We start from the raw sequence: 27,422 nt of genomic DNA on the forward strand, positions 1-27,422 counted from the left end.
TTTACGTAATTTTATAATTATTGAATTATTTTTTATATTTAAATTACAAAATTAGTAGTTACGGAGTGACAAGAATATTTATGTGACTTAATTCAAATAATTGATGTTTCTATGATTTAATACTTCAAGTTTTAGGAATAAAGAAATTTAATCTTATTATCTTATAAATTCAATTAGAGAATTTGATTTCAAACCGATTAGTATTTTAATACAACAAATAATATTTTAAAATAATTTTGAAGATTAAATTAGATTTCAAACTAACACTCTATACCCTAATTTGATTAAAAATAACCAAAATCCAAATCAAACCCTAAATTGCTAAAACAAAACCCTACTCCCCAAAATTGGAACCCTAATTTTACCCAGCCTTACCCTAAACCTTCAGCCGCCATTTCCCATTCTTCTCTTACCCCATGTATGCAGAAAAGAAACAAAGGAAAGAGAGAATGAGAAGCAAAGAGGGAGACGAGGAAGAAGAGTGAGCCAAGGGGGAGGAGCTGCTACCGCCGGCCTGGAGCTCGTCGCGTCGTCGTCTCGCCGCGTCCAGCTTGCCACCGATCGGTCCACGAACCGCCGTTGAGGCAGGAGAGGGGAAGGAGGGAACTGTCGCAGAGCCTATCGCCACCGCTACCACCGTCATCGCCGTTCAGCCGCGGGGAAAGAGAGGAAGATCGCGAGGAAGCTGCCGCGTAGAAGTTGGGTCTGTCGCCGCCGTTTGAGTCGCGTCGCCATCAAACCTGCCGTTGTCGCTGGAGGGTCACCGTCGCCGATGTTTGGTCACCATCGCCGAGCTGCATGTGGTCGTTGCCGTTGAGGGAGTCGTCGCCATTGAGGGGGTCACCGCCGTCGCGTTCCACTGCCTCCATCAGTATTGATATGTCGCTGTTGCTACTGAGTTGGTGTCGCCGCCGCTACTTGCCGCTCTGAGCTGCGCCGCCGCGACTGTGGTCGCCAGAAATGGTGTTGTGGCCGTCAGAACTGCTTGGAAATTGCCGCTGCTTCTTCTGACTCTGTTCAGATCCACTGCCGTCGCCGGGAAGACTCTGCCGTTGCCCTCGCCGGAGCTCCACGCCGCTGCCACTGTCACCAAAAACCATCATTGAAGCCTAAGTCTGTTTGGGTAAGCTATGTGTTCTGAAACCTTTAAATTAGTATTTCCGTTTTAAATTGTTTGAGGATCTGAGGTCTCGATGTCATAGGATCGAGTTACGGGTCTTGATTGCTGAGTTCTATGGCTGTTGCATACAGCATTAAGGTGCTGCGTTGTCACCGGAGCTGCTGTTGCTTTGTTTTCTCGATCATTCGTAAGCTTAGTAAGTCGTTCATTGTTCCAAACTCTTTTAGTTGTCGTTTTGTTATAAATTATTGAGTTTTACGCGATATTAATGTTTTAGGATTGAGCTAAGGCTGTGTTTAGAGGTTGTGGCTGCTGCTGGGGCGGTTGGCATTGATGTTGTTGTTGTGGGATAAGAATAGAAATGCAGTTTGTCACGTAGTTGAATCGCGAACGAGGTAGGGGTTTTCTTAAAATTCATTTTATCTTACAAAGTTGTTATAAATAGATATTAATGTGAGAAACATATGTCTGTGATTATGATTGTCTTATAAATGTGGTTGTTTGCTGAACTGAATGGCTGATTACTTTATTGCTTGGGTAGTTTGTGATTGCTGAAAAGAAATTAGTTTGAAAGGTTATTTATTTGATTATTATGAAAAGTGGCTTTCTTGGTTTTGAAGCTGTGTTTGAGAATGTAAACGAATCGACTTTAGAAATGATTTGAAATATGAAAATGAATTAATCTTGTAAATGGTTTAATTTTGAGTTAGTATGAATTTATGAATGATTTAGTATTTGAGCTAGTTTGATTTTAAAAAGAGATTTATTATTGTCATTGATTCGCTTTAAAAATAATTTGATATTGAAATTGGTTGAATTTTGGAAAATGATTGAGATTTGGAAATGGTTGAGAAAAGGTTTAAGAAATGTTTGGATGGGACCTGAAAAGGGTGGCAGTGTCCGAGTTTTAGAGGAGATGCTGTCGAAATTCTATAAAATTAGAAGTTTTATTTAAAGTAACTAATTAAAAAGATTTGTTTTTAAGCATTATACGTTTTAAGATTGATTTGCCTATCAAAGAAAGAATTTTGTTCTGGAATTGAGATTGTTCACGAACAGAATGAAAAAGAGGAGGATGGGGATTTTATTTGAAATATAGCTTTGAAATGAACTTGGAAATGAGATTTGGATTGATGAATGATTATGATGTTGAGAATGTTGAGATGTGAACTTTGAATTATTCATATGGCTTATGAATTTGAAATATCTGAGATACGAGGTTCCCTGGATTAAGTGCCGTGGCTTGCCACCACGTGTACCAGGTTGAAAACTCGATACTCTGTTGACCCTACGATGTAAGTGGGTGACCGGGCACTATATAAATTCCCGGGAATGTTACCCCCATTGAGTAATATTGACTATTTGAGAAAAAGCTATGCATAGACTCTTGGGGATGCACGTTGGGGGACAGTCTAAGTACAATTCAGACTTGTCGGGTTGGCTGGATAACCGACAGATGAGCCTCATCAGCCATAGGACAGGCATGCATCATATGCATTTGTATGCTTTGCTTGGGTTTGAACTTGTTTTGGTTTGCCTAATTGCTAAACTGTTCTTAACTGCTACTTGAACTATTTGCTGTAACTGCTACCTACTTGTGCTTTCATTGTCTGTCTTGCCTGTGTTTGTCCTGGCGTGCTACATTTGAGAATGAATTTAGGTGTTGAATTAATAATTGTGTTGTTTGATTGCCTGGTTGGCTTTTGATTGAGAACTTCTTATAAGAAACGAAAGGTTTCGAATTTCTGAAAGATTAAACATTGTTTCTTTGAAAAGATTTTGAACGATTACCTATTGGTTTTTAAAAGATTCATAAGGCAATGATAATCACTGAGTTTGAAAATAGTTTTCTTATTAAATATCTTCTTATGACAACTTTGAAACTCTGTGGTGAGACCATGTGGTTAGGTTCTCACCCCCTACAGCTTTACCTTTTCAGGAACCGGTTGAAGCATTATGAAGAGTTAAATCGCGTTTGGTTTATATGTTGTATTAATTAGATTATTTTCTTCCCTCGTCTTTGTTATTACCAGTTTGTAAGAGGGATAGGAGTTGTATGTTTTATAAGTATATTATATTATGAGATATTATGTAAGGAGTATTGTATGTGAATCTATGCCTGTTTGTACTTTTCTTAAGATGAAATTTTTATTTCCGGTTTTCAAAGGAATCAGTGATACGGTGTTGAGTCACAGGCTCCTATTTTAATATTAAGTATTTAAAGTAGTCGTAGCACTTCTTGCAATCAGAGTGGCGCAGCTGGAAGCGTGACATTCTGGTAGTGAGGATGTTACATTTTTTTTTGTTATTTAGAATGCGACAATCCAAGCCACCAACATGCTTACTTTTATTTAGCCTTTAGAAGTATTGTAGAAATAGTTTTTGGGGTTTCATTGGTGCTGACTTTGTCTTCTTCCAATCTCTCTTATACTATAGTTTATTCAAACAAATAAAAACAAAAAATAAGTTGGTTGACTTTAGCGAGGAATACACCGTGGCTTGGAGTAATGTTTCCGTGCATACTTTTATATTATTAAAAATATCTAATTATCAATTCTTCCAAAAATAAAATGGTTTGTCTCAACTTGTAAGTGTCTCTAATATTTTTATATTCAACCTTGTTTCCTACACATGGATGTAGCCGAATTAGTACTTAACACACTCCTCACTATTTTATGTGTAATTTATTTAGTTATTTATATTTCACTCCTATTTGAAAATAAGTTGTTAAATACTTATCATAATCAAATTAGCTAGTCCTTCTAGTTTTTATTTTAGAATTAAATCAGTTCTCAAAGGAGAAACCAAATTGATTGAAACATTTTATGTGTCACGACATCTTGCCTAATATGACAACTGCGTTGCAGTTAAGATTTTGCAAAAATCTTCACTAACACTGTTTGACTGATCAATTGATAGAAGAACTAATTATAACTTAATATGGCATATCACACCTTTTGGCCTATCCAGTTAAAAAATATATCGCCGTAAGTCTTTTCATTATTATTATTTTTGAATATTATAACAAGTTCAGTAATTTATATCTTGCATGTATATAATAATTATTTGTTGAATGCTTTATATCTTAAGAATGATAGCGGAGTTTGAATGACAAGCTGAATGAAAGAATGTAATTTAGACGATGACTTCAAAATTTAGGTAATATCTATAACATTTATATTTTTAACTATTTTTTTAACACACTTCTAATTATAATTATATTATTGATGTTCTAATTAGATTAACGACTCCACATGAATGAGACTTGTTGTAGATCTGGTTATAGAGGAATACAATGATTTAAGTCCCGTAATTCAAAAGAATGCTTGAAAATATAGGAATAAGATGGAAGCAGAGCATGAAGATACTTGGGAGTGATGAATACTTTATATAGATATTTTTATTATTTTCTTTCAAAGTCAAATTATTGAGTTATTTTTTATTAGTTTATACACTGATCCTCTACATGTTACAATTCCATATTACTAATTTAGCAATGACGTTTGATATCACCACCATGTGTGCTATGTTTTCTAGTATTGTTATCTGAACACACAAGGCATTGGGCACCCCACAAATACCAATGGGGTTCTTAAAAGAAACTTTTAGAACCTGACATGATAGAATACAGAAAAATCAACTCCATGGTTGCTTATTTAGAACAAACGCAAAAATAATTTAGCGTGTTGTACATCACTAAAGGAATTGGCCTTAATCTTGTTTTGCCAAGTAATTAATCTTGTTAATTTTTAAATGCAATACAAACAACAAGCTACAATAGTATAGACAAGGTTATGTGCTAGAACTAAAATACTATGAAAAGTAAAGAATTACAACAAAAATACAATAATCATATGAGTTCCAATTAGAAAATAGATGAGAAAAAAATAAATATGCATTCAATATTGCGTTTCTGAAATGTAAACATTCTTGAAGTTTAAACCAACAAGTTTCACAAAAGACATCATGGGATAAAATCAATCAAATTCCTTCAAGAGTGCATTTTCATCCAAAACTATGCAAGGCAACATAATTTTTCTTGACTGCTCTTTGATCCCGATAGTTGGGAATGCAGTCATTTTTTATATTATCTTGACAAATTTTGTTGCAGGACATCTTGTAGCCAATTCTTCAATGCATTGCATCAAAACCCCATATTTAGTAATGCTGTCAAAATAAAGTACAACGGACTTCTGCAATTAGCACAAGAAGCATAACAATAAAATTAAACAAATTTGGATCACCCAAATAATTTGTAGATATTACATGAGAACGTGTGTATTCAGAAACATTTTTTGGAATTTGAACTTGGAAATGTCATGTAGCATATCCATCTTCGTAAATGATGACAACCACCCAAACACCAGAGGGAGCCTGTCAAACCTCTCGAACGAAACCACCCAAACCTCAAAATTTTAGCTGCTTCCTTCATCTCAGTCGGTTTCTTCTTCCTGTTAAAGCACAACGTCTAATAAGGTGGTTATTGATAATAATGAGCCCAAAATTCTTGTGATTATGGCAGGGGATGAAACCCTTCATACTTAGTTGAACCAATTGCTTCTTTGAATCGTTGCACTTGTGATTGTGAAGCTAATCCAACAACACCTTCATCAAGTTTAATCAATGAAAAAATACTGACCAATTGATTAGAAACAGCTTCACAATGATTTTTGTTATGGTGCTTCTTCTTTCCCTTTCATATTCGAGTAATTTTTAGGTCCCCTGAATATGTCAAGCAATTAATAGTATTTATGTAATAAACACAATGATTTATATCATAAGATATAGAATAAAAACAAGACCTTACTTACACCTAATTTAACATTCATTTCCCTTGCCAAACTCCCAATCCAAATCATAACGAACTAACCAACCAGATATTAATATAAATAGACAATTTCATATCTCCATCAAGGATATTGAACTCTCGAGTTTATGAATTTCCTAAATTGAGTTTGTGAGTTATATTTCACAATTTAATTTTATCTAAGCCTCATGACTTCAAGTGAACTTTAGAGTTTGATATTTGTTCATACCCTGGGTCGAGCTATCCGACCCGGGATGATTGGCGACAAAGCGACCGACCTCTTCAGGTCAGACTATCCGACCTCTTCCTAAAAGAGGTCGGCCAAATCGACAGGAAAGCCCAAAAAAGGGCCCAACTCAAGGAATACGACCCAGATCCAAAGGCAGCCCAAGCCTATAGAGATAAGGGCGATTCCATTGAAGATAAGCTGACCTCGCCAAAAGATAAGATAAGATAAGATAACTAACTTATCTATCTAAGAAGGTCATCCCACACTATTATAAATACACTGGAGCACCCAGGTATAACTCATACTCTGATTCTACTAAAAACCTGTTTAATACCCATGCTAACTTAAGCATCGGAGTCTCTTGCAGGTACTGTTCATACCCTGGGTCGAGCTATCCAACCTGGGATGATTGGAGACAAAGCGACCGACCTCTTCAAGTCAGACTATCTGACCTCTTTACAAAAGAGGTCGGCCAAATCGACAGGAAGGCCCAAGAAGGCCCAAACAAAGGAACACAGCCCAATCCAAAGGCAGCCCAAGCCTACAGAAAGAAAGGAGGTTCCGTTGAAGATAAGCTGACCTCACCCAAAGATAAGATAAGATAGGATAAGATAACTAACTTATCTTATCAGAAAGGTCAGCCCATACTACTATAAATACACTAGAGCACCCAGGTATAACTCATACTCTGATTCTACAATAAACCTGCTTAATACCCGTGCTAACTTAAGCATCGGAGTCTTTTGCAGGTACCCCCACCCTCCGGTGACCAAGGATCAGAAGTGAAGCCAGTCCATCAAGTCGGACATAATAGCTCCGGCTGCCACCAGCCAGCCGGATACGTCATCTCCGACCAGTACAGAAGATCTCATCCGAGATCGGCCTACAATTTCAGGTAACCCTCGGAACATTGGCGCCGTTGCCGGAAAACCTGGAAGTCATCCCATCACCATGGCGGACGACCATGACAACGACCACAACTCAGATCTAGAGGACAGAACGCCGCACAAAAATACGGATGCCACACCAAAGGATACTCCAGAATCTAACGGAGACAAAAACTCATCACATCCGGGAGTAATAGAAGCACTTCAAGATCGCCTAAAGCAACTCGAAAAAGAAAGCCAGTACCAGCAAGAAGTTGGCAAGGATCTACAAAGAGAGGTAAGGCGACGTCGAGAATTGGAAGATAAACTCCTACAACTTGAAGCCGATCTCAAAGCAAAGGCTACCCGGACCACTCCTGAGGACAACTCTCGCAAGGATCAAGATCCATTCACTAGGGAAATCATGAAGACTAAAATCCCTAAAGACTTCAAACTTCCGGATATGACTTTGTATAATGGCACCACAGATCCCAACCATCATCTCAGCAACTTCAGAAGCAGAATGTACTTCACCGACGCTTCAGATGCCGTTCGCTGCAAAGCTTTTCCAACGACTCTCACAAAGACAGCAATTAGATGGTTCGACAACCTACCTCCGAAGTCCGTCTCAAACTTCGACGACCTGGCCAAAAAGTTCCTGGCCAGATTCTCCATCCAAAAAGACAAGGCTAAGCACGCTCCCAGTCTACTGGGTATCAAGCAAGGAGATCGGGAAAGTCTTCGCAACTACATAGAAAGATTCAACAAAATATGCCTAGACATACAAAGCTTGCCAACAGAGGTTGCCGTCATGGGCCTCATCAACGGCCTACGAGAGGGACCTTTCAGCCAATCTATATCAAAGAAATACCCCACATCTCTAGACGAGGTGCAAGAGCGGGCAGAGAAGTACATCAACATGGAAGAAAATTCCCGACTTGGAGAAGCCTCAAAATCTGGTTTCACCTACCAAGATAAAGAATCCAAGAAGAAGGAAGATCGAACGGGCGAAAAAATCAAAAAGTATCATAATTACACCCCTCTTCGGGTGTCCCTTGTAGATATTTACAAAGAAGTCTGTAACACAGAAAAGATACCCCCAGCTCGACCACTCAAAGGCAAAAGAGGAGGAGGAAATTGGAACGAATACTGTGAATATCATCGGGTCCGAGGGCATTCCACCAACGAATGCTTCGACTTAAAAAATATCATAGAAAAATTAGTAAGAGAAGGAAAACTAAATCGGTATCTGGCCACCCGAGATGATGAGCAAAGAAAAAGACAAAGAGATGAAGATGTCGGAGGAGCTGAGCGATCACCTCGTACGCCAGAAAGACATGTCCATATGATACATGGAGGATTCGCAGGAGGTGGAATCTCCAAATCATCCCGCAAAAGATACCTCAAAGAAGTATATCATGTCGAAGGAAAGGGGGAAACACCCGACATCCCTGCGATCACGTTCACCAAAGAAGACGCATCCGGTATCATCTCAGGACACGACGATTCCATGGTCATCACCATCATACTAGAAAATGCCAATCTCCACCACACATTAATAGACCAAGGAAGTTCTGCCGACATCTTATTCAAAACAGCCTTCGACAAACTCGGCTTAGAAGAAAAGGAGCTTAGAGCATACCCGAACAGCCTGTTCGGACTGGGAGATACCCCAATACAACCACTGGGATACGTGTCACTACATACAACCTTCGGAAAAGGGAACCAATCCAGAACACTCAAGATAGACTACATTGTGGTCGACGTGAGTTCAGCCTACAATGCCCTAATAGGTCGGACAACACTAAATCAACTCGACGCAATAGTTTCAACTCCACATCTATGCATGAAATTCCCAACTACAGAGGGGATAGCCACAATAAAAGCAGATCAAAAGATGGCACGCCGCTGTTATAACGAAAGTCTAAACCTCAGAGGCAGAGGAGAAGAGTTCCATACAATTGAGCTTGGTGGAGTCCAGAGACGAGAAGAACTCTGTCCACAGCCCGAAGGCGAAATAGAGAAAGTTCAGATCGGAGACAACTCAAACAAAACGACTAATATTGGTACGATCCTGAAAGGAGATGGAAAGGAATTACTAGTACAGTTCTTGCGAGATAATGTCGATCTCTTTGCATGGAAAGCTGCAGACATGCCAGGCATAGACCCCAAGCTAATGTGTCACAAATTGGCGGTCTATCCAGGATCTCGGCCGGTACAGCAGAAACGAAGAAAACTTGGATCAGAGCGATCCCAAGCTGTGGAAAAAGCAGGTACAAGCACTACTGGAGGCAAGATTCATAAGAGAAGTCAAGTACCCACTATGGCTAGCTAACGTCGTCTTGGTGAAAAAATCAAATGGGAAGTGGCGAATGTGCACTGACTACACCGACCTCAACAAAGCCTGCCCAAAAGATCCTTACCCACTCCCAATTATCGACGCTCTGGTAGATTCTTCCTCCGGATATAAATACCTCTCGTTTATGGATGCATATTTTGAATACAACCAAATCCCCATGTATCCACCAGATCAAGAAAAGACCTTGTTTTTTACGCCAAAAGCAAATTACTGCTACATTGTGATGCCTTTCGGTCTCAAGAATGCGGGAGCTACTTATCAAAGGCTAATGAATAAAGTCTTCTCAGATCACATCGGAAAAATCATGGAAGTCTATGTGGACGACATGTTGATAAAGACACAAAGCAAAGAGACATTATTGTCCGACCTGGCTCAAGTGTTCGACACTATAAGGAGACACGACATGCAGCTCAATCCCGCAAAATGCACATTTGCAGTAGAAGTGGGAAAATTCTTAGGTTTCATGCTCACACAAAGAGAAATTGAAGCGAATCCAGACAAATGCCAGGCCATACTCAATATGAAGAGCCCAACTTGTGTCAGAGAGGTACAACAACTCAACGGGAGATTGGCAGCCTTATCCAGATTCTTAGCGGGATCAGCGATAAGATCTCTCCCCTTCTACGCCACTTTAAGGAAAGGAAAAAATTTTGAATGGACAAAGGAATGCGAGCAAGCCTTCCGGGATTTCAAAAACTTCCTAGGACAACCACCTATTCTAACTCGACCACGAAAGGAAGAACCACTCATATTGTACCTTGTGGCAGGAAGTCGGGTAGTAGCCTCAGCACTGGTTCGGAAGGACGACAAAGAGCAACAACCTGTATACTTCATTAGTAAAACGCTGCAGGGATCCGAGCTAAACTACCAAAAAATAGAAAAGTTTGCCTACACTCTCATACTGACATCTCGATGACTTCGCCCGTACTTCCAGGCTCACACCATTAAAGTTTGAACCGACCAGCCCATAAAAGGGATATTGCAGAAAACAGATCTAGCAGGCAGAATTTTACAATGGGCAGTCGAATTGTCTGAGTTCGACCTCCAATATGAAGCTCGGACAGCCATCAAATCACAGTACTTGGCCGACTTCATCGCAGAATTCACAGATACCCTGGAAACCCCCACATAATGGAATCTCTACGTGGACGGTTCCTCGAATAAGACCGGAAACGGCGCAGGTGTGATAATAGAAAGCAACCAAGGAACCCAAGTTGAGCTTTCCCTCAAATTTGGGTTCCTGGCCTCAAACAACCAGGCAGAATATGAGGCGTTACTAGCTGGTTTGAAGCTGGCTAAGGAGGTTGGAGCTCAAAAGCTCAACATCTTCAGCGATTCACAAGTAATCACCTCACAAATAACAGGGAGCTACCAAGCCAAAGACCCCACCATGAAAAAGTATTTGGATAAAACCAAGGAACAGCTCGGACAACTCGGGGAATATAAGATCTGTCACATACCCCGCGAACAAAATGCCCGAGCTGACGCACTCTCGAAACTAGCTAGGACCAAACCAGGGGGCAACAATAGAAGCCTCATCCAGGAAATGCTACATAACCCGTCAATCTCGGAAGAGAAAAAAGTCCTAGCCATAACAAGTCAGGACCAAGGATGGATGACCCCCATAATTAACTACCTCAAAGCAGAAACACTCCCCACAGATGAAAAGGAGGCAAAGAGGTTAAAGCGGGAGGCTCAGTATTACACTATCATAAACAACACCCTATATAAGAGAGGGATCTCAATACCATTGTTAAAATGTGTGCCGACCTCTAACACAAGGGAAGTTTTAGAGGAAGTACACAGCGGCATTTGTGGTAATCATCTCGGAGCACAAGCTCTCACCAAAAAGGTACTCTGGGCGGGATTTTACTGACCAACCCTACAAAAAGAAGCTACAGAGTTTGTAAAGACATGTCCCCCATGCCAGAAACATGCCAACTTCCACATTGCCCCGCCAGAAGAACTCATCAGCGTAACTTCACCTTGACCATTCGCAAAATGGGGACTCGACCTTCTCGGACCCTTTCCTCAGGGATCGGGACAAGTCAAATTCCTCATAGTTGGGATAGACTATTTTACAAAGTTGATCGAGGCAGAGCCCCTAACCAACACCACTGCTCAAAGAAGCCAGAAATTCTTATATAGAAATATTGTCACAAGGTTCGGAGTCCCGCACTCCATCACCACAGACAATGGCACTCAATTCACAGATGCAGGTTTCAGAAAACTAGCTGCCGACTTGAACATAAAACACCAGTTCACCTCCGTCGAACATCCTCAAGCCAATGGACAGGCCGAAGCTACCAACAAAGTCATATTGGCTGGACTGAAGCAGAGACTGCAAGAAGCAAAGAGAGCTTGGGCCGAAGAACTCCCACAAGTCCTATGGGAATATCGAACAACACCACATTCTACCACAAATGAATCACCATTTCGATTAGCGTACGGAATGGAGGCAATGATCCCAGTAGAGGTCGAGGAAGGGTCCCCTAGAGTGGTCCACTACAATGAACAAGCCAACTCTCAACTTCAAAGAGAAAAGCTCGACTTACTTCCAGAAGTCCAAGAAAGAGCTCGGATCAGGGAAGAAGCGCTAAAACGCCGAATGGCTTCAAGATATAATCAAAGGGTAGTGCCAAAAAGTTTTGCTGAGAATGATCTCATCCTAATCCGAAATGATATTGGAACAACTCGACCTGGAGAAGGAAAGCTGGCAGCAAACTGGAAAGGACCCTACCGAGTTACAGAAGTACTTGGAAAGGGCTACTACAGACTGTCCGAACTCGATGGACGAGAGCTTCCCAGATCATGGCACGCATGCAACCTAAGAAGGTACTATAGCTAGAAGATCTCGTCATAGGGGGTGCACTCTTTTTCCTAAAAAGGTTTTTTAATGAGGCACCAAGTTGAGATCCAGAAATTATTCGACTGAAAGGGATGAAAAACTCCCGCATGTATATATTTGCATTTCCTTTTGAATAAAATATATTTTAGATATTCTACAAATTCTCAAGACGCATTAATCTGAAGCATTCATCGCCCGATTATAAAGCAACAGATCGGCAGAAAGTGAAAAACAAATTCACTGCACAATCACGATGGAAGACCAATAAAGATGAAAACGCGATTCATCTAAAGGTCGACCAAACAAAGACAGAAACCACCTTCTACAAATCGGCAAAGATGAACATAGAATAATGTAAGAAGTTATCGAAAGTGATCCGAAAAAGAACCTGACGAGGTCTTATGGATTGCTAAATAATAACTTAAAGACTGGCCGACGTTAAGAAGTCGGACCAAGTCAACCCAAGTTATCAGCAAATTCCTGGAAAGAGGTCTGGCCAACCCTATAAAAGAGAAATTGCTATAACTTAGAAGAGATCGACCTAACGAAGTCGGTCTCCTACAAACAAGTTATAAAAGTAATCCCTGAAAGAGACCTAACAAAGGTCCAAGAAAGAGGATTACAAAAATAACTTAGAAGTGATCGACCTAACGAAGTCGGTCTCCTACAAACAAGTTATAAAAGTAATCCCTGAAAAAGACCTGACAAAGGTCCAAGAAAGAGAATTACAAAAATAACTTAGAAGAGATCAACCTAACGAAGTCGGTCCCCTACAAACAAGTTATAAAAGTAATCCCTGAAGGAGACCTGACAAAGGTCCAAGAAAGAGGATTACAAAAATAACTTAGAAGAGATCGACCTAACGAAGTCGGTCCCCTACAAACAAGTTATAAAAGTAATCCCTGAAAGAGACCTGACAAAGGTCCAAAAAAGAGGATTACAAAAATAACTTGGAAAAGGACGACATAAAGAAGTCGACCTCCTACAAAAAGAGTTATAAAGTAGTCTCTGAAAAAGACCTAACAAAGGTCCAAGACAGAGGACTGCAAAAGTAACTGGAAAGAGGACCAACGCAAAGAAATCGGCTATGGATCGATAGAGATACAAGCAAGAAGCAAGAAAACCAAGAAACAAGTTGGAACCACCCCTTCACGACCACAAAAGATCCAGCCCAATTCAAAGAGGCCGAAGGCTCTGACATTTTCAAAAAATGCTAAAACAAACAAGCATGATACGAAATACAATATTATAAAGCTTTGGGGTCAGGATCAAAAGCATAAAAGCTACTTGTTGTTTTTTCAAGATAGAAGTTGCTAAACAAGCAACCAAAAGGAATATCAACAGTCAGCAGAATCAGTACGGGGAGAAGGAGCCGAGTCTGAATGGGGACAGCATCTACAGTTCCATCATCCCGGTTCAGAATCTGGCAATCCGGGTCAGACACAATTGGAGGAACTGAAGAGGCTGACACTTTGGCAGAAGACACAGTGGGAGGTTCAACATCATCATCATCCTGGTCATCAGGGACAATCTTACCATCCCTCACAACATTATCTAGGCTGAAAAGAGTAAGATCGGCCTCGGGAGGAATAATCCGAACTTGCTCCCTCAAGCTCTCATAGGCAGCAGTTACGCTGCCGACAAGATGACCTTGGAGCTCGGAGTAATCAGCTCACGCATTTTCCAACTCCTCCCTCAAGCGCACCACCTCCCGATAAGATGTCACATAACTGTCCTTATGCCTCAATGCCGTGTCCTCGGCCAACTGCACAGAAGCTGCCAGAGCAAGGGAACTCGCTTTTTCGTTCTCCAGATCCTTCTCTAACTCAGCTACCTTTACCTCAAGCTCTTCCTTCAGGCCCTTCATTCGGTCGAACTCCTGTTTAGCCTCCTCCATAAACTCCTTGGTAGCATGGAGAGGAAGATTCTGGGCAGTTCGGTACAGGGCAGCCCCCATATATGCCATTTTAACACTATTTCAGGTCATAAAATCCAGATGGCGAAGGATTGACACATCATCCATGGGGAGGGTACCGTAGGGACCGATTTGCTGATCTACGAATTTGATTGCATTAAAATCAGGGGCGTCAAGGTTAAAGGCCTCAATTAGTTTCTGCTTCTTGTTGGGAGGAGCACCAGAAGCAATGGCAGAAGTCTGTGGAGGATCAGTCAGGCGAACTCGAGGAGTGGGGATCACCTTCCTTGGCCCAGGAGAACTTGGCATGGGCGGCTTCACAGGAACTTGAGAAGATCCCTCTCCGGCCGCCATGGCCGAGATGTTTTGAGCAGCAGCAGCCTTCTTCGCCTTCTTGTAGGCCTTCATGGAATTATTATTTTTCGACATCTCTGAAAATACAGAATCAACCATAAATGACGAGTTACAATATAGGAGAAGAAAAGCTCAGAAATAAGTATAAAAACAAGTCAGACAGTACCCAAAGCAGTTCGAACCAAAGATGGATCACTCAAGAATCTTTTTATATCCAGATGGGGTGGTTCCCCCCACAAATCTTCAAGAAGAACTACAAAAGCCCGCTCAACCTCATTAAGTATCTCCCATGTATAACGTGGCACTCTCCATTCTTTTGCCACTCTAGAGGAAAAGCAGGCTCGTCATTCTCATCAAGAAAAAAGGGGCGGACCCCCTCAACAGCACGGACTCGGAAGAAATAATTCTTAAAATCTTTAAAGGACTCATCATACATGGCAAAAATTTTATGCCCCTGGGCCGATATGAAAGAAACCCAGGAAACTTTCTTTTTGGAAGAACCTCTGGGCTTGGCCGAGACAAAAAGATAGAGGAAAAGAGTTTCAGAAGGTGTTACGCCTAACTCTTGGCAAAGCAGTTGAAATATTTTGATAAAACCCCAGGAATTCGAATGAAACTGGGATGGAGCAATATTACATGACCACAACAAGTCGGTCTCGAAAGCAGTAAAAGAAAAAGTAACGTCCAACTGGCTGAAGAAATATTCATAGGCGTAGAAGAAGGGACGTTCCCCCTCGACGAAAGTAGGAAAACAAGCCCTCTCATAAGAGTCAGGAGCTACAAGCTCATAATCCCTCTCCCGAGTACTGCTACCACAAATCCTATGACGTTTCCTCAACTCTACACAAAATTCAGCATCCACGACAGAGACACACATTAAGACAAGGGAGTCCAACCAATCGGACATCCTCTCGGGAACTTTGGAAGACACCTCTACAATGTTATTGTGAGAAGACATGACGCCGACTAATCCTACAAATAAGAAAAGAAGATTGGATTACTAAAAAACATCTTGGACAAGGGGCAAAACAACTCGACTAAAATGACACAGGCGAACAAGCAGAAAAGGAAAACCCCAAGACTCAAACCAAAGTTCTTGGGCATCCTTTGGAGGCAGAAACAAAGCAAGATTTCAAGAAATTCCTACAGCCTACGTCCCAGCATTCATCAAACAAAAAAAAAAGGTTTCAAATGAAATAAAGGAAGTAAAAACACAAAAGTCATCCAAGCCACTATCTTTCTACAGTATATCAGCAAAAAGCATCACCAACATCAGACAGGCCAAGCGGAAATCGTCAAAGACACAAACCTTTTTTCAAAATCAAACAAAATCATCCTTCCAAAACCATCATCAGAAGCACAAACAGAAATGACGGCAACATGCAAAAAACCCTAAAAAGCATCGAGCAGCAGGGAAGGCGAAAAAACTCACACAAACGGCGAAGAAATTCCAGAACACGCAACAATCAGGCACGGCAAAAAGCAGAAAAGATCCAAACTTTCTCAAAATCAGACATAAAAAGTGACAGAGGAAGAAAAATCTAACCTGGAAAATAGAAGAAAACCTCGAAAGAAAGCTGAAGATCAGAAACGACAGAGCTACCCTGCGAAACGAAAAATTCGAAGAACGGAAAGAGAAATCTAGAATCACCCTTCTTTCACGAAAGCAGTGGCAGAGCAAGCATCGCAGGAAAGAACTATGAACTCTAGGCAAGAAACAGAAAGCAAGAGAGTAAAGAGAGAAGTTACGAAGAAGAATGAAGAAGAGAAACCGTTTCTGATGGCAAAATTCAAACCAAAGGAAATGGGGCATTTGAAGTCAATTAATGAGGGCATTAAACCCTCGCACATTCCCAAAGCGCTGATATAAAAGCGCGCACTTTTAAAGGAAAACGTTCCACATTCAAAAAGGCTCTACAAAGAAAGGAATCGACAAGATGCTTGAGTTCGGCTTCACTAGAAGGACCGAAGTCAAAGACTCGACCTCGACAAAAAGACCAAGCTCAAGCAGGGGCACTGTTCATACCCTGGGTCGAGCTATCCGACCTGGGATGATTGGAGACAAAACGACCGACCTCTTCAGGTCAGACTATCCGACCTCTTTCCAAAAGAGGTCGGCCAAATCGACAGGAAGGCCCAGGAAGGCCCAAACAAAGGAACACAGCCCAATCCAAAAGGCAGCCCAAGCCTACAGAAAGAAGGGCAGTTCTGTTGAAGATAAGCTGACCTCACCCAAAGATAAGATAAGATAGGATAAGATAACTAACTTATCTTATCAGAAAGGTCAGCCCACACTACTATAAATACACTGGAGCACTCAGGTATAACTCATACTCTGATTCTACAATAAACCTGCTTAATACCCGTGCTAACTTAAGCATTGGAGTCTCTTGCAGGTACCCCCCACCCTCCGGTGACCAAGGATCAGAAGTGAAGCCAGTCCAACAAGTCGGACATAACAGCTCCAGCCGCCACCAGCCAGCCGGATACGTCATCTCCGACCAGTACAGAAGATCTCATCCGAGATCGGCCTACAGTTTCAGGTAACCCTCGGAACAGGTACCCCCTACCCTCCGGTGACAAAGGATCAGCAGTGCAGCCAGTCCAACAAGTCAGACACGACAGCTCCGGCCGCTACCCCAAGCCGAACACGTCATCTCCGACCAGCACAGAAGATCTCGACCGAGATCGACCTACAGTTTCAGGTAACCCTTGGAACATTGGCGCCGTTGCCGGGGACCTGGAAGTCATCCCATCACCATGACGGATGACCATGACAACGACCATGATTCATATCTAGAGGATAGAACGCCGCACAAAAACGCAGACGCTACACCAAAAGACACTCCGGACCCTAACTGGGACAAAAACTCATCAAATCTGTTAGAGGCGCTTCAAGATCGTTTAAAGCAACTTGAGAAAGAAGCCCAACACCAGCGAGAAGCAGGAAATGATCTACAAAGAGAGATAAGGTGACGCCGGGAATTGGAGGATAAACTTCTAAAAATCGAAGCCGATCTCAAAGCCAAAACTACTCGATCCACCCCTGAGGACAACTCTCGCAAGGATCAAGATCCATTCACTAGGGAGATCATGAAGACCAATATCCTAAAAGACTTCAAACTTCCAGATATGACTTTGTACGATGGCACCACAGACCCCAACCATCACCTCAGCAATTTCAGAAGTAGAATGTACCTCACCGACGCCTCAGATGCAGTTCGTTGCAAAGCTTTTCCAACAACCCTTACCAAAACTGCCATCAGATGGTTCAACAACCTACCTCCGAAATCTATCTCAAGCTTTGACGACTTAGCCAAAAAGTTTCTGGCCAGATTTTCAATCCAAAAAGATAAGGCTAAGCACGCCCCCAGTCTCTTAGGAATCAAGCAAGGAGATCGGGAAAGCCTTCACAACTACATGGAAAGATTCAACAAAACATGCCTAGATATACAAAGCCTACCAACAGAGGCCGCTATCATGGGCCTCATCAACGGCCTACGGGAGGGACCTTTTAGCCAATCTATATCAAAGAAATACCCCACATCTCTGGATGAGGTGCAAGAGCGGGCGGAGAAGTACATCAACATGGAAGAAAATTCCCGACTTGGAGAAGCCTCGAGATCCGGTTTCACCTACCGAGATAAAGATAAAGAATCCAAGAGGAAGGAAGATCGAACGGGGGAGAAAATAAAAAAATATCATAATTACACCCCTCTTCGGGTGTCCCTTGTGGATATTTACAAAGAAGTCTGTAACACATAAAAGATACCCCCAGCTCGACCACTCAAAGGCAAAAGAGGAGGAGGAAATCGGAACGAATACTGTGAATATCATCGAGTCCGAGGACATTCCACCAACGAATGCTTCGACTTAAAAAACGTCATAGAGAAATTAGTGAGAGAAGGAAAACTAGATCGGTTTCTGGCCACCCGAGATGATGAGCAAAGAAAGAGAAGAAGGGATGAAGATGTCAGACGAGCTGAGCAATCACCTTGTACACCAGAAAGACACGTCCATATGATACACGGCGGATTCGCAGGAGGATGAATCTCCAAATCATCTCGCAAAAGATATCTCAAAGAAGTATATCATGTCGAGGGGAAGGAAGGAGAACCCGACATCCCTACAATTACGTTCACCAAAGAAGATGCATCCAGTATCATCTCGGGACACGACGATCCCATGGTCATCACCATTATACTAGCAAACGCAAATCTCCACCGCACGCTGATAGACCAAGGGAGCTCCGCCGACATCTTATTTAAAACGGCCTTCGACAAGCTTGGTTTAGAAGAAAAGGAGCTTAGAGCATACCCAAACAGCCTGTTCGGACTGGGAGACACTCCAGTGCAACCACTTGGTTACATCTCGCTACACACAACGTTCGGAAGAGGAAACCAATTCCGAACACTCAAAATAGACTACATAGTGGTCGACGTGAGTTCAGCTTACAATGCCTTAATAGGTCGGACAACATTGAATCAACTCGGCGCAATAGTCTCAACTCCACATATGTGCATGAAATTTCCAACTGCAGAAGGGATAGCTACAATAAAAACAGATCAAAAGATGGCACGCCGCTGTTATAACAAAAGCCTAAACCTCAGAGGCAGAGGAGAAGAGTTCCATACAATTGAGCTTGGTGGAGCTCAGAGACGAGAAGAACTCCGTCTACAGCCCGAAGGTGAAGTAGAGAAAGTTCAGATCAGAGACACCTTGGACAAAATAACTAATATTGGCACGATCCTAAGAGGGGATGCAAAAGAATTACTAGTACAGTTCTTACGAGATAATGTCGATCTCTTCGCATGGAAAGCCGCAGACATGTCAGGCATAGACCCCAAGCTAATGTGTCACAAGTTGGCGGTCTATCCAGGATCTCAGTCGGTACAGCAGAGACGAAGAAAACTTGGGCCAGAACGATCCCAAGCTGTGGAAGAATAGGTACATGCACTACTGGAGGCAGGATTCATAAGAGAAGTCAAGTACCCACTATGGCTAGCTAACGTCGTCTTGGTGAAAAAATCAAATGGGAAGTGGCGAATGTGCACCGACTACACCGATCTCAACAAAGCCTGCCCAAAAGATCCTTATCCACTCCCAAGTATCGACGCTCTGGTGGATGCCTCATCCGGATATAAATACCTCTCATTTATGGATGCATATTCCGGATACAATCAAATCCCTATGTATCCACCAGATCAAGAAAAGACCTTGTTTTTAACACCAAAAGCAAATTACTGCTACATCGTGATGTCTTTTGGTCTCAAGAATGTGGGAGCTACTTATCAAAGGCTAATGAATAAAGTCTTTTCAGATCATATCAGAAAAATCATGGAAGTTTACGTGGATGACATGTTAATAAAGACACAAAGTGAAGAGACATTATTGTCCGACCTGGCCCAAGTGTTCGACACTATAAGGAAGCATGACATGCGACTCAATCCTGCAAAATGCACCTTTGCAGTAGAAGCAGGCAAATTCTTAGGTTTTATGCTCACACAAAGAGGAATTGAGATGAATCCGGATAAATGCCAGCCATACTCAACATAAAGAGCCCAACTTGCGTCAAAGAAGTGCAACAACTCAACAGGAGATTGGCAGCCTTATCCAGATTCTTAGCAGGATCAGCGATAAGATCTCTCCCCTTCTATGCTACTTTAAGGAAAGGAAAGAAGTTTGAATGGACAATGGAGTGCGAGCAAGCCTTCCAGAATTTCAAAATTTTCCTGGGACGACCACCTATCCTAACTCGACCACGAGAGGAAGAGCCACTCGTATTATACCTCGCGGTAGGAAGTCGGGCAGTAGCCTCAGCACTGGTTCGAGAAGACGACAAAGGGCAACAACATGTATACTTCACTAGTAAAGCGCTGCAGGGATCTAAGTTGAACTACCAAAAAATAGAAAAGTTTGCCTACGCTCTCATACTGACATCTCGACGACTTCGTCCGTACTTCCAGGCTCACACCATTAAGGTTCGGACCAACCAACCCATAAAAGAGATATTGCAGAAAACAGATCTAGCAAGCAGAATTTTACAATGGACAGTCGAGTTATCCGAGTTCGACCTCCAATATGAAGCTCGGACGGCCATCAAATCATAGTACTTAGCCGACTTCATTGCAGAATTCACTGACACCCTGGAAACCCCCACAGAATGGAACCTCTACGTGGACGATTCCTCGTATAAAACTGGAAGCGGTACGGATGTGATAATAGAAAGCAACCAAGGAACTCAATTGGAGCTTTCCCTCAAATTTGGGTTCCCGGCCTCAAACAACCAGGCGGAATATGAAGCGTTACTAGCTGGTTTAAAGCTGGCTAAGGAGGTGGGAGTTCAAAAACTCAACATCTTCAGCGATTCACAAGTAGTCACCTCACAAATAACAGGGAGCTACCAAGCCAAAGACCCCACCATGAGAAAGTATTTGGATAAGACCAGGGAACAGCTCGGACAACTTGGGGAATATAAGATCCACCAAATACCCCGCGAACAAAATGCCCGAGCTGACGCACTCTCAAAGCTAGCCAGCACCAAACCAAGGGGCAACAATAGAAGCCTCATCCAGGAAATGCTACAGAACCCGTCAGTCTCGGAAGAGGAAAAAGTCATAGCCATAACAGGTCAAGATCAAGGATGGATGACCCCCATGATTAATTACCTCAAAACAGAAACACTCCCCACAGATGAAAAGGAGGCAAAGAGATTAAAACGGGAGGCACAGTACTACACTATCATAAACAACACCCTATACAAAAGAGGGATTTCAATACCATTATTAAAATGTGTGCCGACCTCCAACACAAGGGAAGTTTTAGAGAAAATACACAGTGGCATTTGTGGCAATCATCTCGGAGCACAAGCTCTCACCAAAAAAGTACTCCGGACGGGGTTTTATTGGCCAACTCTACAAAAGGAAGCTACAGAATTTGTAAAGACATGTCTACCATGCCAGAAACATGTCAACTTTCACATCGCCCCGCCGGAAGAACTCATCAGCGTAACCTCACCTTGGCCATTTGCAAAATGGGGACTTGATCTTCTCGGACCCTTTCCCCAGGGATCGGGACAAGTTAAATTCCTCATAGTCGGGGTAGACTATTTCACAAAGTGGATCGAGGCAGAGCCCCTAGCCAACGCCACTGTTCAAAGGAGCCGGAAATTCCTATATAGGAATATCGTCACAAGGTTTGGGGTTCCATACTCCATCACTACAGACAATGGTACCCAATTCACAGACACAGGCTTCAGAAAGTTAGTAGCCGACTTGAACATAAAACACCAGTTCACCTCCGTCGAACATCCCCAAGCCAATGGACAAGCCGAAGCGGCCAACAAAGTCATATTAGTTGGGCTGAAACGGAGACTACAAGATGCAAAGGGAGCTTGGGCCGAAGAACTTCCACAAGTCCTATGGGCATATCGAACAACGCCACATTCCACCACAAACAAATCACCATTTCGATTAGCGTACGGAGTGGAGGAAATGATCCCAGTGGAGGTCGAGGAAGGGTCGCCTAGAGTAGTCCACTACAATGAAGAAGCCAACTCTCAACTTCAAAGAGAAGAGCTGGACCTACTTCCGGAAATCCAAGAAAGAGCTCGGATCAGGGAAGAAGCGCTAAAGTACCGAATGGCTTCGAGATATAATCAAAAAGTAATGCCAAGAGGTTTCGCTGAAAATGATCTCATCCTAATCCGAAATGATATCGGAACAACTCGACCCGGAGAAGGAAAGCTAGCGGCAAACAGAAAAGGACCCTACCGAGTCATAGAAGTACTTGGGATTTCTTTTAGGTCTACCAAGAAGAAGGCTTCTTGGATTTCTTTTAGGTCTGCCCAAGGGCACAAGGTTTTTTCTATGTATGATGAATCCTTTCGGGATTTTAAAAATTACTTATTTAAGGTCCGGGCTGTTGAAGGAGCTCGGCCTTTCTTTCTGGATGAGAATAACGAACCCTGCTTTCCTTTAGAGTGGCAGAAGAACGTAGTGGTATCCCGATATACCTGGGAGATGTTGGACGAGGTCGAGCAGGCCTTTGTAACTGTTTTGGAGGACATTTGGGGGGAACCTCCTCATTTGGACACTAAAAAATCTTTGGGGGACCCATCCCTTGTCCAAACTGCATTGGGTATTTACTTGATTTATTTTGTTTCTTATTTTTTCTTTGCTGCCTTCCTCTTTTTCTGGTTTGTAAAGCTGTTTGTTCTTCATTTTTCAGATGGCCAAGAATAATGAATCGATGAAGGCTTTCAAGAAAGCAAGAAAGGCTACTGCGGCCCAGAACATCTCGACCAGGGCGGATGGGGAAGGGTCCTCTCAGGTTCCACCGAAGCCATCTGTGCCGAGCTCGCCTGGACTGAGGAGAATGATCCCTACTCCTCGAGTCTATGTAATTGATCCTCCGCAATCTTCTGCCATTGTTTCTTACCCTCCGGTCATTCCTCATTCCAAAAGATCCCGAACTGTCGAGCCCTTCAATCTGGATGCACCTGATTTCGACGCTGTTGGCTTTGTCGACCAGCAGATCGGTCCTTATGGTGCCCTCCCTATGGATGATGTATCTATCATTCGCCATTTAGATTTTATAACTCGGAGTAGTATTAAGATGGCGCATATGGGGGCTGCCCTGTACCGAACTGCCCAAGATCTTCCTCTTCATGCCACTAAAGCCTTCATGGAGGAGGCTAAGCAGGAGTTCGACCGGATGAAGGGTTTGAAAGAGGAACTCCAAGTGAAAGTGACCAAGCTGGAGAAGGAGTTGGAGGTCGAAAAGGCTAGTTCTGTTGCCTTGGCGGCTTCTGTGAGGTTGGCTGAAGACACGGCATTAAGACACAAGGACAGCTATGTCACGACCTATAGGGAAGTGATGCGTCTTAGGGAGGAGTTGGAGTCTGCCCGGGTTGATTATGCCGAGCTCCAGGGTCACCTTGTAGGCAGCGTAAATGCTGCTTATGAGAACCTGAAGGAGCAGGTTCAGGTTCTTGCCCCCGAGGTCGACCTTGCTCTATTTAGTCTAGATAATGTTGTAAAGGATGGCAAGATTGTCCCTGACGACCCTGATGATTACGATGTTGAGCCTCCCTCCGTGCCTGCGGCCAAAGCTTCTGTTATGCCGACTTCTTCGGCTCCTTCCTCTGAGGTCGTTCATCCTGAATCAGATCCTGATTGCTAAATCTTGAATAGGGATGACGGGATAGTGGATGCAGTGCCTCTTCAGACTCGCCCTCCTTCACCTCGTGTTGATGTTGCCGAGAAGCCTTCGGATAAATATTCTTCTAAATGTTTGTGTAGATAGCCCGGCTTGTGGGCTTTTAAACTCTTTATGATGTTTGATGACTGTTGACACTTTTTTAGTTGCTTGTTTAGCAACTTTATTTTGAAAAACAAAATAGTTTCCAAGTTCTTGGGGCTGTTTTTGGTAGCCTCTTGGGCTTGTCATTATTATAACTTTATGCTTTTCATATCATGTCTGTTTGCATCTGCCTTGGTATCTTTTTAGGCTTTTTGGAGTGTTGGAGCTTTGTTGACCTCTTTAGATTGCCTTTATACTTGTGGCTTGATTCCTCTGAGGTTGTAGTTGCTTGGATCCAATTTGTATGTCGGCTTCCTTATGTTGGCTTGAAGTTATTTCTAATAACCCTATTTGTTGGGACCTTTGTGAGGTCTCCGTTAGTAATTACCTTTATAATGTTAAGGTTTTTGGGAAGCCGACTTCGTCATTTCAGTTACTTCTAGTAATCCTTTCTTTTGGACCTTGTTAGGTCTTATTTTAGGAATTACTCTTGTAACTTGTTTGGGGGAGGCCGACTTCTTTATGTCAGTCTTACCTAAGTTATTTCTAGTAACCCTCTTTCTCGGACCCTCGTCAAGTCTCTTTTAGGGGTTACTTTTTATAACTTGTTGATTTTGGAACCAATTTCCTTGTGTTGGTTCCATCTAAGTTATTTTTAGTAATCCTCTTTCTTGGACCTTGTTCAGGTCTCTTTTAGAGATTACTTTTATAACTTTATGTTTTGGGCCGACTTCATCATGTCGGGCCCTTCTAAGTTATTTTTGAAATCCTCTTTCTTGGACCTTGTTCAGGTCTCTTTCAGGGATTACCTTTATAACTTTATGTTTTGGGCCGACTTCTTCATGTCGGTCCCTTCTAAGTTATTTTTGTAATCCTCTTTCTTGGACCTTGTTCAGGTCTCTTTCAGGGATTACTTTTATAACTTTCTATTTTGGGCCGACTTCTTTATGTCGGGCCCTTCTAAGTTATTTTTGTAATCCTCTTTCTTGGACCTTGTTCAGGTCTCTTTCAGGGATTACTTTTATAGCTTTCTGTTTTGGGCCAACTTCTTTATGTCGGGCCCTTCTAAGTTATAGTAATCCTCTTTTATAGGGCTGGCCAGACCTCTTTCCAAGGATTTACTTATAACTTTGGTTATTGCGACCGGTCCGACTTCTTTACGCCGGCCAGTCTTTAAGTTATTTTTTAGCAATCCATTTTATTAAGACCTCGTCAGGTCCTTTCTATGGACCACTTTCGATAACTTCTTGCATTATTCTTTTTTCATCTTTGCCGATTTTGTAGAAATTGGGTTTAATCCTTGTTTGATCGACCTTTTAATGAATTTGGTTTTCATCTCTGTTGGTCTTTATCGCGATCGTGTAGTGAATTTGATTTTCACTTTCTGCCGATCTGTAGCTTTATAATCAGACGATGAATTCTTAATGTTTCAGATTAATGCGTCTTGAGAATTTGTAGAAAATCTAAAAAACTTTTATTCAAAAAGAAAATACAGATATACACATGTGGGGGTTTTATCCCTATAAGTCGGGCAATTTGTAGATCTTGGCTTGGCACCTCGTTAAAAAACCTTTTCAGGAAAAAGAGTGCACCTTATCCTAAGATCCTTTATTGTCCCTAGCTATAGTACCTTCTTAGGTTGCAGGCGTGCCATGACCTAGGAAGCTCTCACCCATCGAGTTCGGACAGTCTGTAGTAGCCCTTTCCAAGTACTTCTATGACTCAGTAGGGTCCTTTCCAGTTTGCTGCCAACTTTCCTTCTCCAGGTCAAGTTGCTCCGATATCATTTTGGATTAGGATGAGGTCGTTCTCAGAAAAACCTCGCTGCACTACCTTTTGATTGTATCTCGAAGCCATTCATCATTTTAATGCTTCTTCCCTGATCCGAGCTCTTTCTTGGACTTCTGGAAGTAGGTCGAGTTCTTCCCTTTGAAGTTGGGAGTTGGCTTCTTCATTATAGTGGATCACTCTAGGCGACCCTTCTTCAATCTCTACTGGGATCATTGCCTCCATTCCGTATGCTAATCGGAAGGGTTATTTCTTTGTGGTGGAATGTGGCGTTGTTCGATATGCCCATAGGACTTGTGGGAGCTCTTCTGCCCAGGCACCTTTTGCGCCCTGTAATCTTCGTTTTAGCCCTGCCAATATAACTTTATTGGCAGCTTCGGCTTGTCCATTGGCTTGGGGATGTTCTACGGAAGTGAACTGGTATTTTATGTTCAAGTTGGCTATTAGTTTTCTGAAGCCTGCATTTGTGAATTGGGTGTCATTGTCTGTGGTGATAGAGTATAAAACCCCGAACCTTGTGACAATATTCCTATATAGGAATTTTCAACTTCTTTGAGCAGTGGCGTTAGCTAGAGGTTCTGCCTCGATCCACTTTGTGAAATAGTCTACCCTACTATGAGGAATTTAACTTGTCCCGATCCCTGAGGAAAGGGTCCGAGTAGGTCGAGTCCCCATTTTGCGAATGGGCAAGGTGAGGTCACGCTGATAAGTTCCTCTGGCGGGGCGATGTGAAAGTTGGCATATTTCTGACATGGTGGACATGTCCTTACGAACTTTGTGGCCTCTTTTTGTAGAGTCGGCCAATAAAATTCTGCCCGGAGTACTTTTTTGGTGAGTGCTTATGCTCCGAGATGATTGCCACAGATGCCACTATGTACTTCTTCTAGAACTTCCTTTGTGTTGGAGATCGGTACACATTTTAACAATGGTATTGAAATTCCTCTTTTGTATAGAGCATTGATTATGATAGTGTAGTATTGTGCCTCCTGTTTTAACCTTTTTGCCTCCTTCTCATCTGTAGGAAGTGTTTCTGTTTTGAGGTAGTTAATTATAAGAGTCATCCATCCTTGATCCAGACCTGTTATGGCCAGGATTTTTTCTTCTTCCGAGATTGACGGGTTCTGTAGTATTTCCTAGATGAGGCTTCTATGGTTGCCTCCTGGTTTTGTGCTGGCTAATTTTGAGAGTGCATCAGCTCGGGCATTTTGTTCGCGGGATATGTGATGGACCTCATACTCCCCGAGTTGTCCGAGCTGTTCCCTGGTTTTATCCAAGTACTTTTTCATGGTGGGATCCTTGGCTTGGTAGCTCCCTGCTATTTGTGAAGTGACCACCTGTGAGTCGCTGAAGATGATGAGTTTTTGAGCTCCAACCTCTTTATCCAGCTTCAAACCAGCTAGTAGTGCCGCATATTCTGCTTGGTTATTTGAGGCAGGAAACCCGAATTTGAGAGAGAGTTTGATTTGGGTTCCTTGGTTATTTTTAATTATCACACTCGCGCCACTTCCAGTTTTATTTGAGGAGCTGTCCACGTAGAGATTCTATTCTGTGGGGTTTCCGGGGTGTCTGTAAATTTTGCAATGAAATCGGCCAGGTATTGTGATTTGATGGCTGTCTGAGCTTCATATTGAAGGTAGAATTTGGACAACTCGACTGCCCATTGCAAGATTCTACCTACTAGGTCTGTTTTCTACAATATCCCTTTTATGGGCTGATTGGTCCGAACCCTAATGGTGTGAGCTTGGAAGTATGGACGAAGTCATCGAGATGTTAGTATGAAAGCATAGGTAAATTTTTCTATTTTTTGGTAGTTCAGCTCGGATCCTTGTAATC

General features: G+C 42.4%; 1 protein-coding gene across 1 annotated transcript; it reads left to right on the forward strand.

The window, feature by feature from the left end:
• Nucleotides 1-7,446: 7,446 nt before the first annotated feature.
• On the forward strand, nucleotides 7,447-23,681 carry LOC148573000 (uncharacterized). Its single transcript, XM_088505623.1, has 3 exons — nucleotides 7,447-9,336; nucleotides 22,728-23,066; nucleotides 23,481-23,681. Exons 1-3 carry the CDS (start codon nucleotides 7,447-7,449, stop codon nucleotides 23,679-23,681), a joined length of 2,430 nt encoding a protein of 809 aa, XP_088361749.1.
• Nucleotides 23,682-27,422: the final 3,741 nt, after the last annotated feature.

Source organism: Arachis ipaensis, chromosome B2 (genome assembly GCF_059453495.1).
Source record: "Arachis ipaensis isolate K30076 ecotype BB chromosome B2, ASM5945349v1, whole genome shotgun sequence".
In the NCBI taxonomy this organism is placed as follows: Eukaryota; Viridiplantae; Streptophyta; class Magnoliopsida; order Fabales; family Fabaceae; genus Arachis; species Arachis ipaensis.

Bases quoted from the DNA above. Each gene is read 5' to 3' on its own strand.
- LOC148573000 (XM_088505623.1), top strand. From the start codon at position 7,447: ATGAAGACTAAAATCCCTAAAGACTTCAAACTTCCGGATATGACTTTG. The intron at 9,337-22,727 runs GTACCCACTATG...TTCATTTTTCAG, and splicing joins AGATTCATAAGAGAAGTCAA to ATGGCCAAGAATAATGAATC. The intron at 23,067-23,480 runs GTATCTATCATT...CTGAAGGAGCAG, and splicing joins GTGCCCTCCCTATGGATGAT to GTTCAGGTTCTTGCCCCCGA.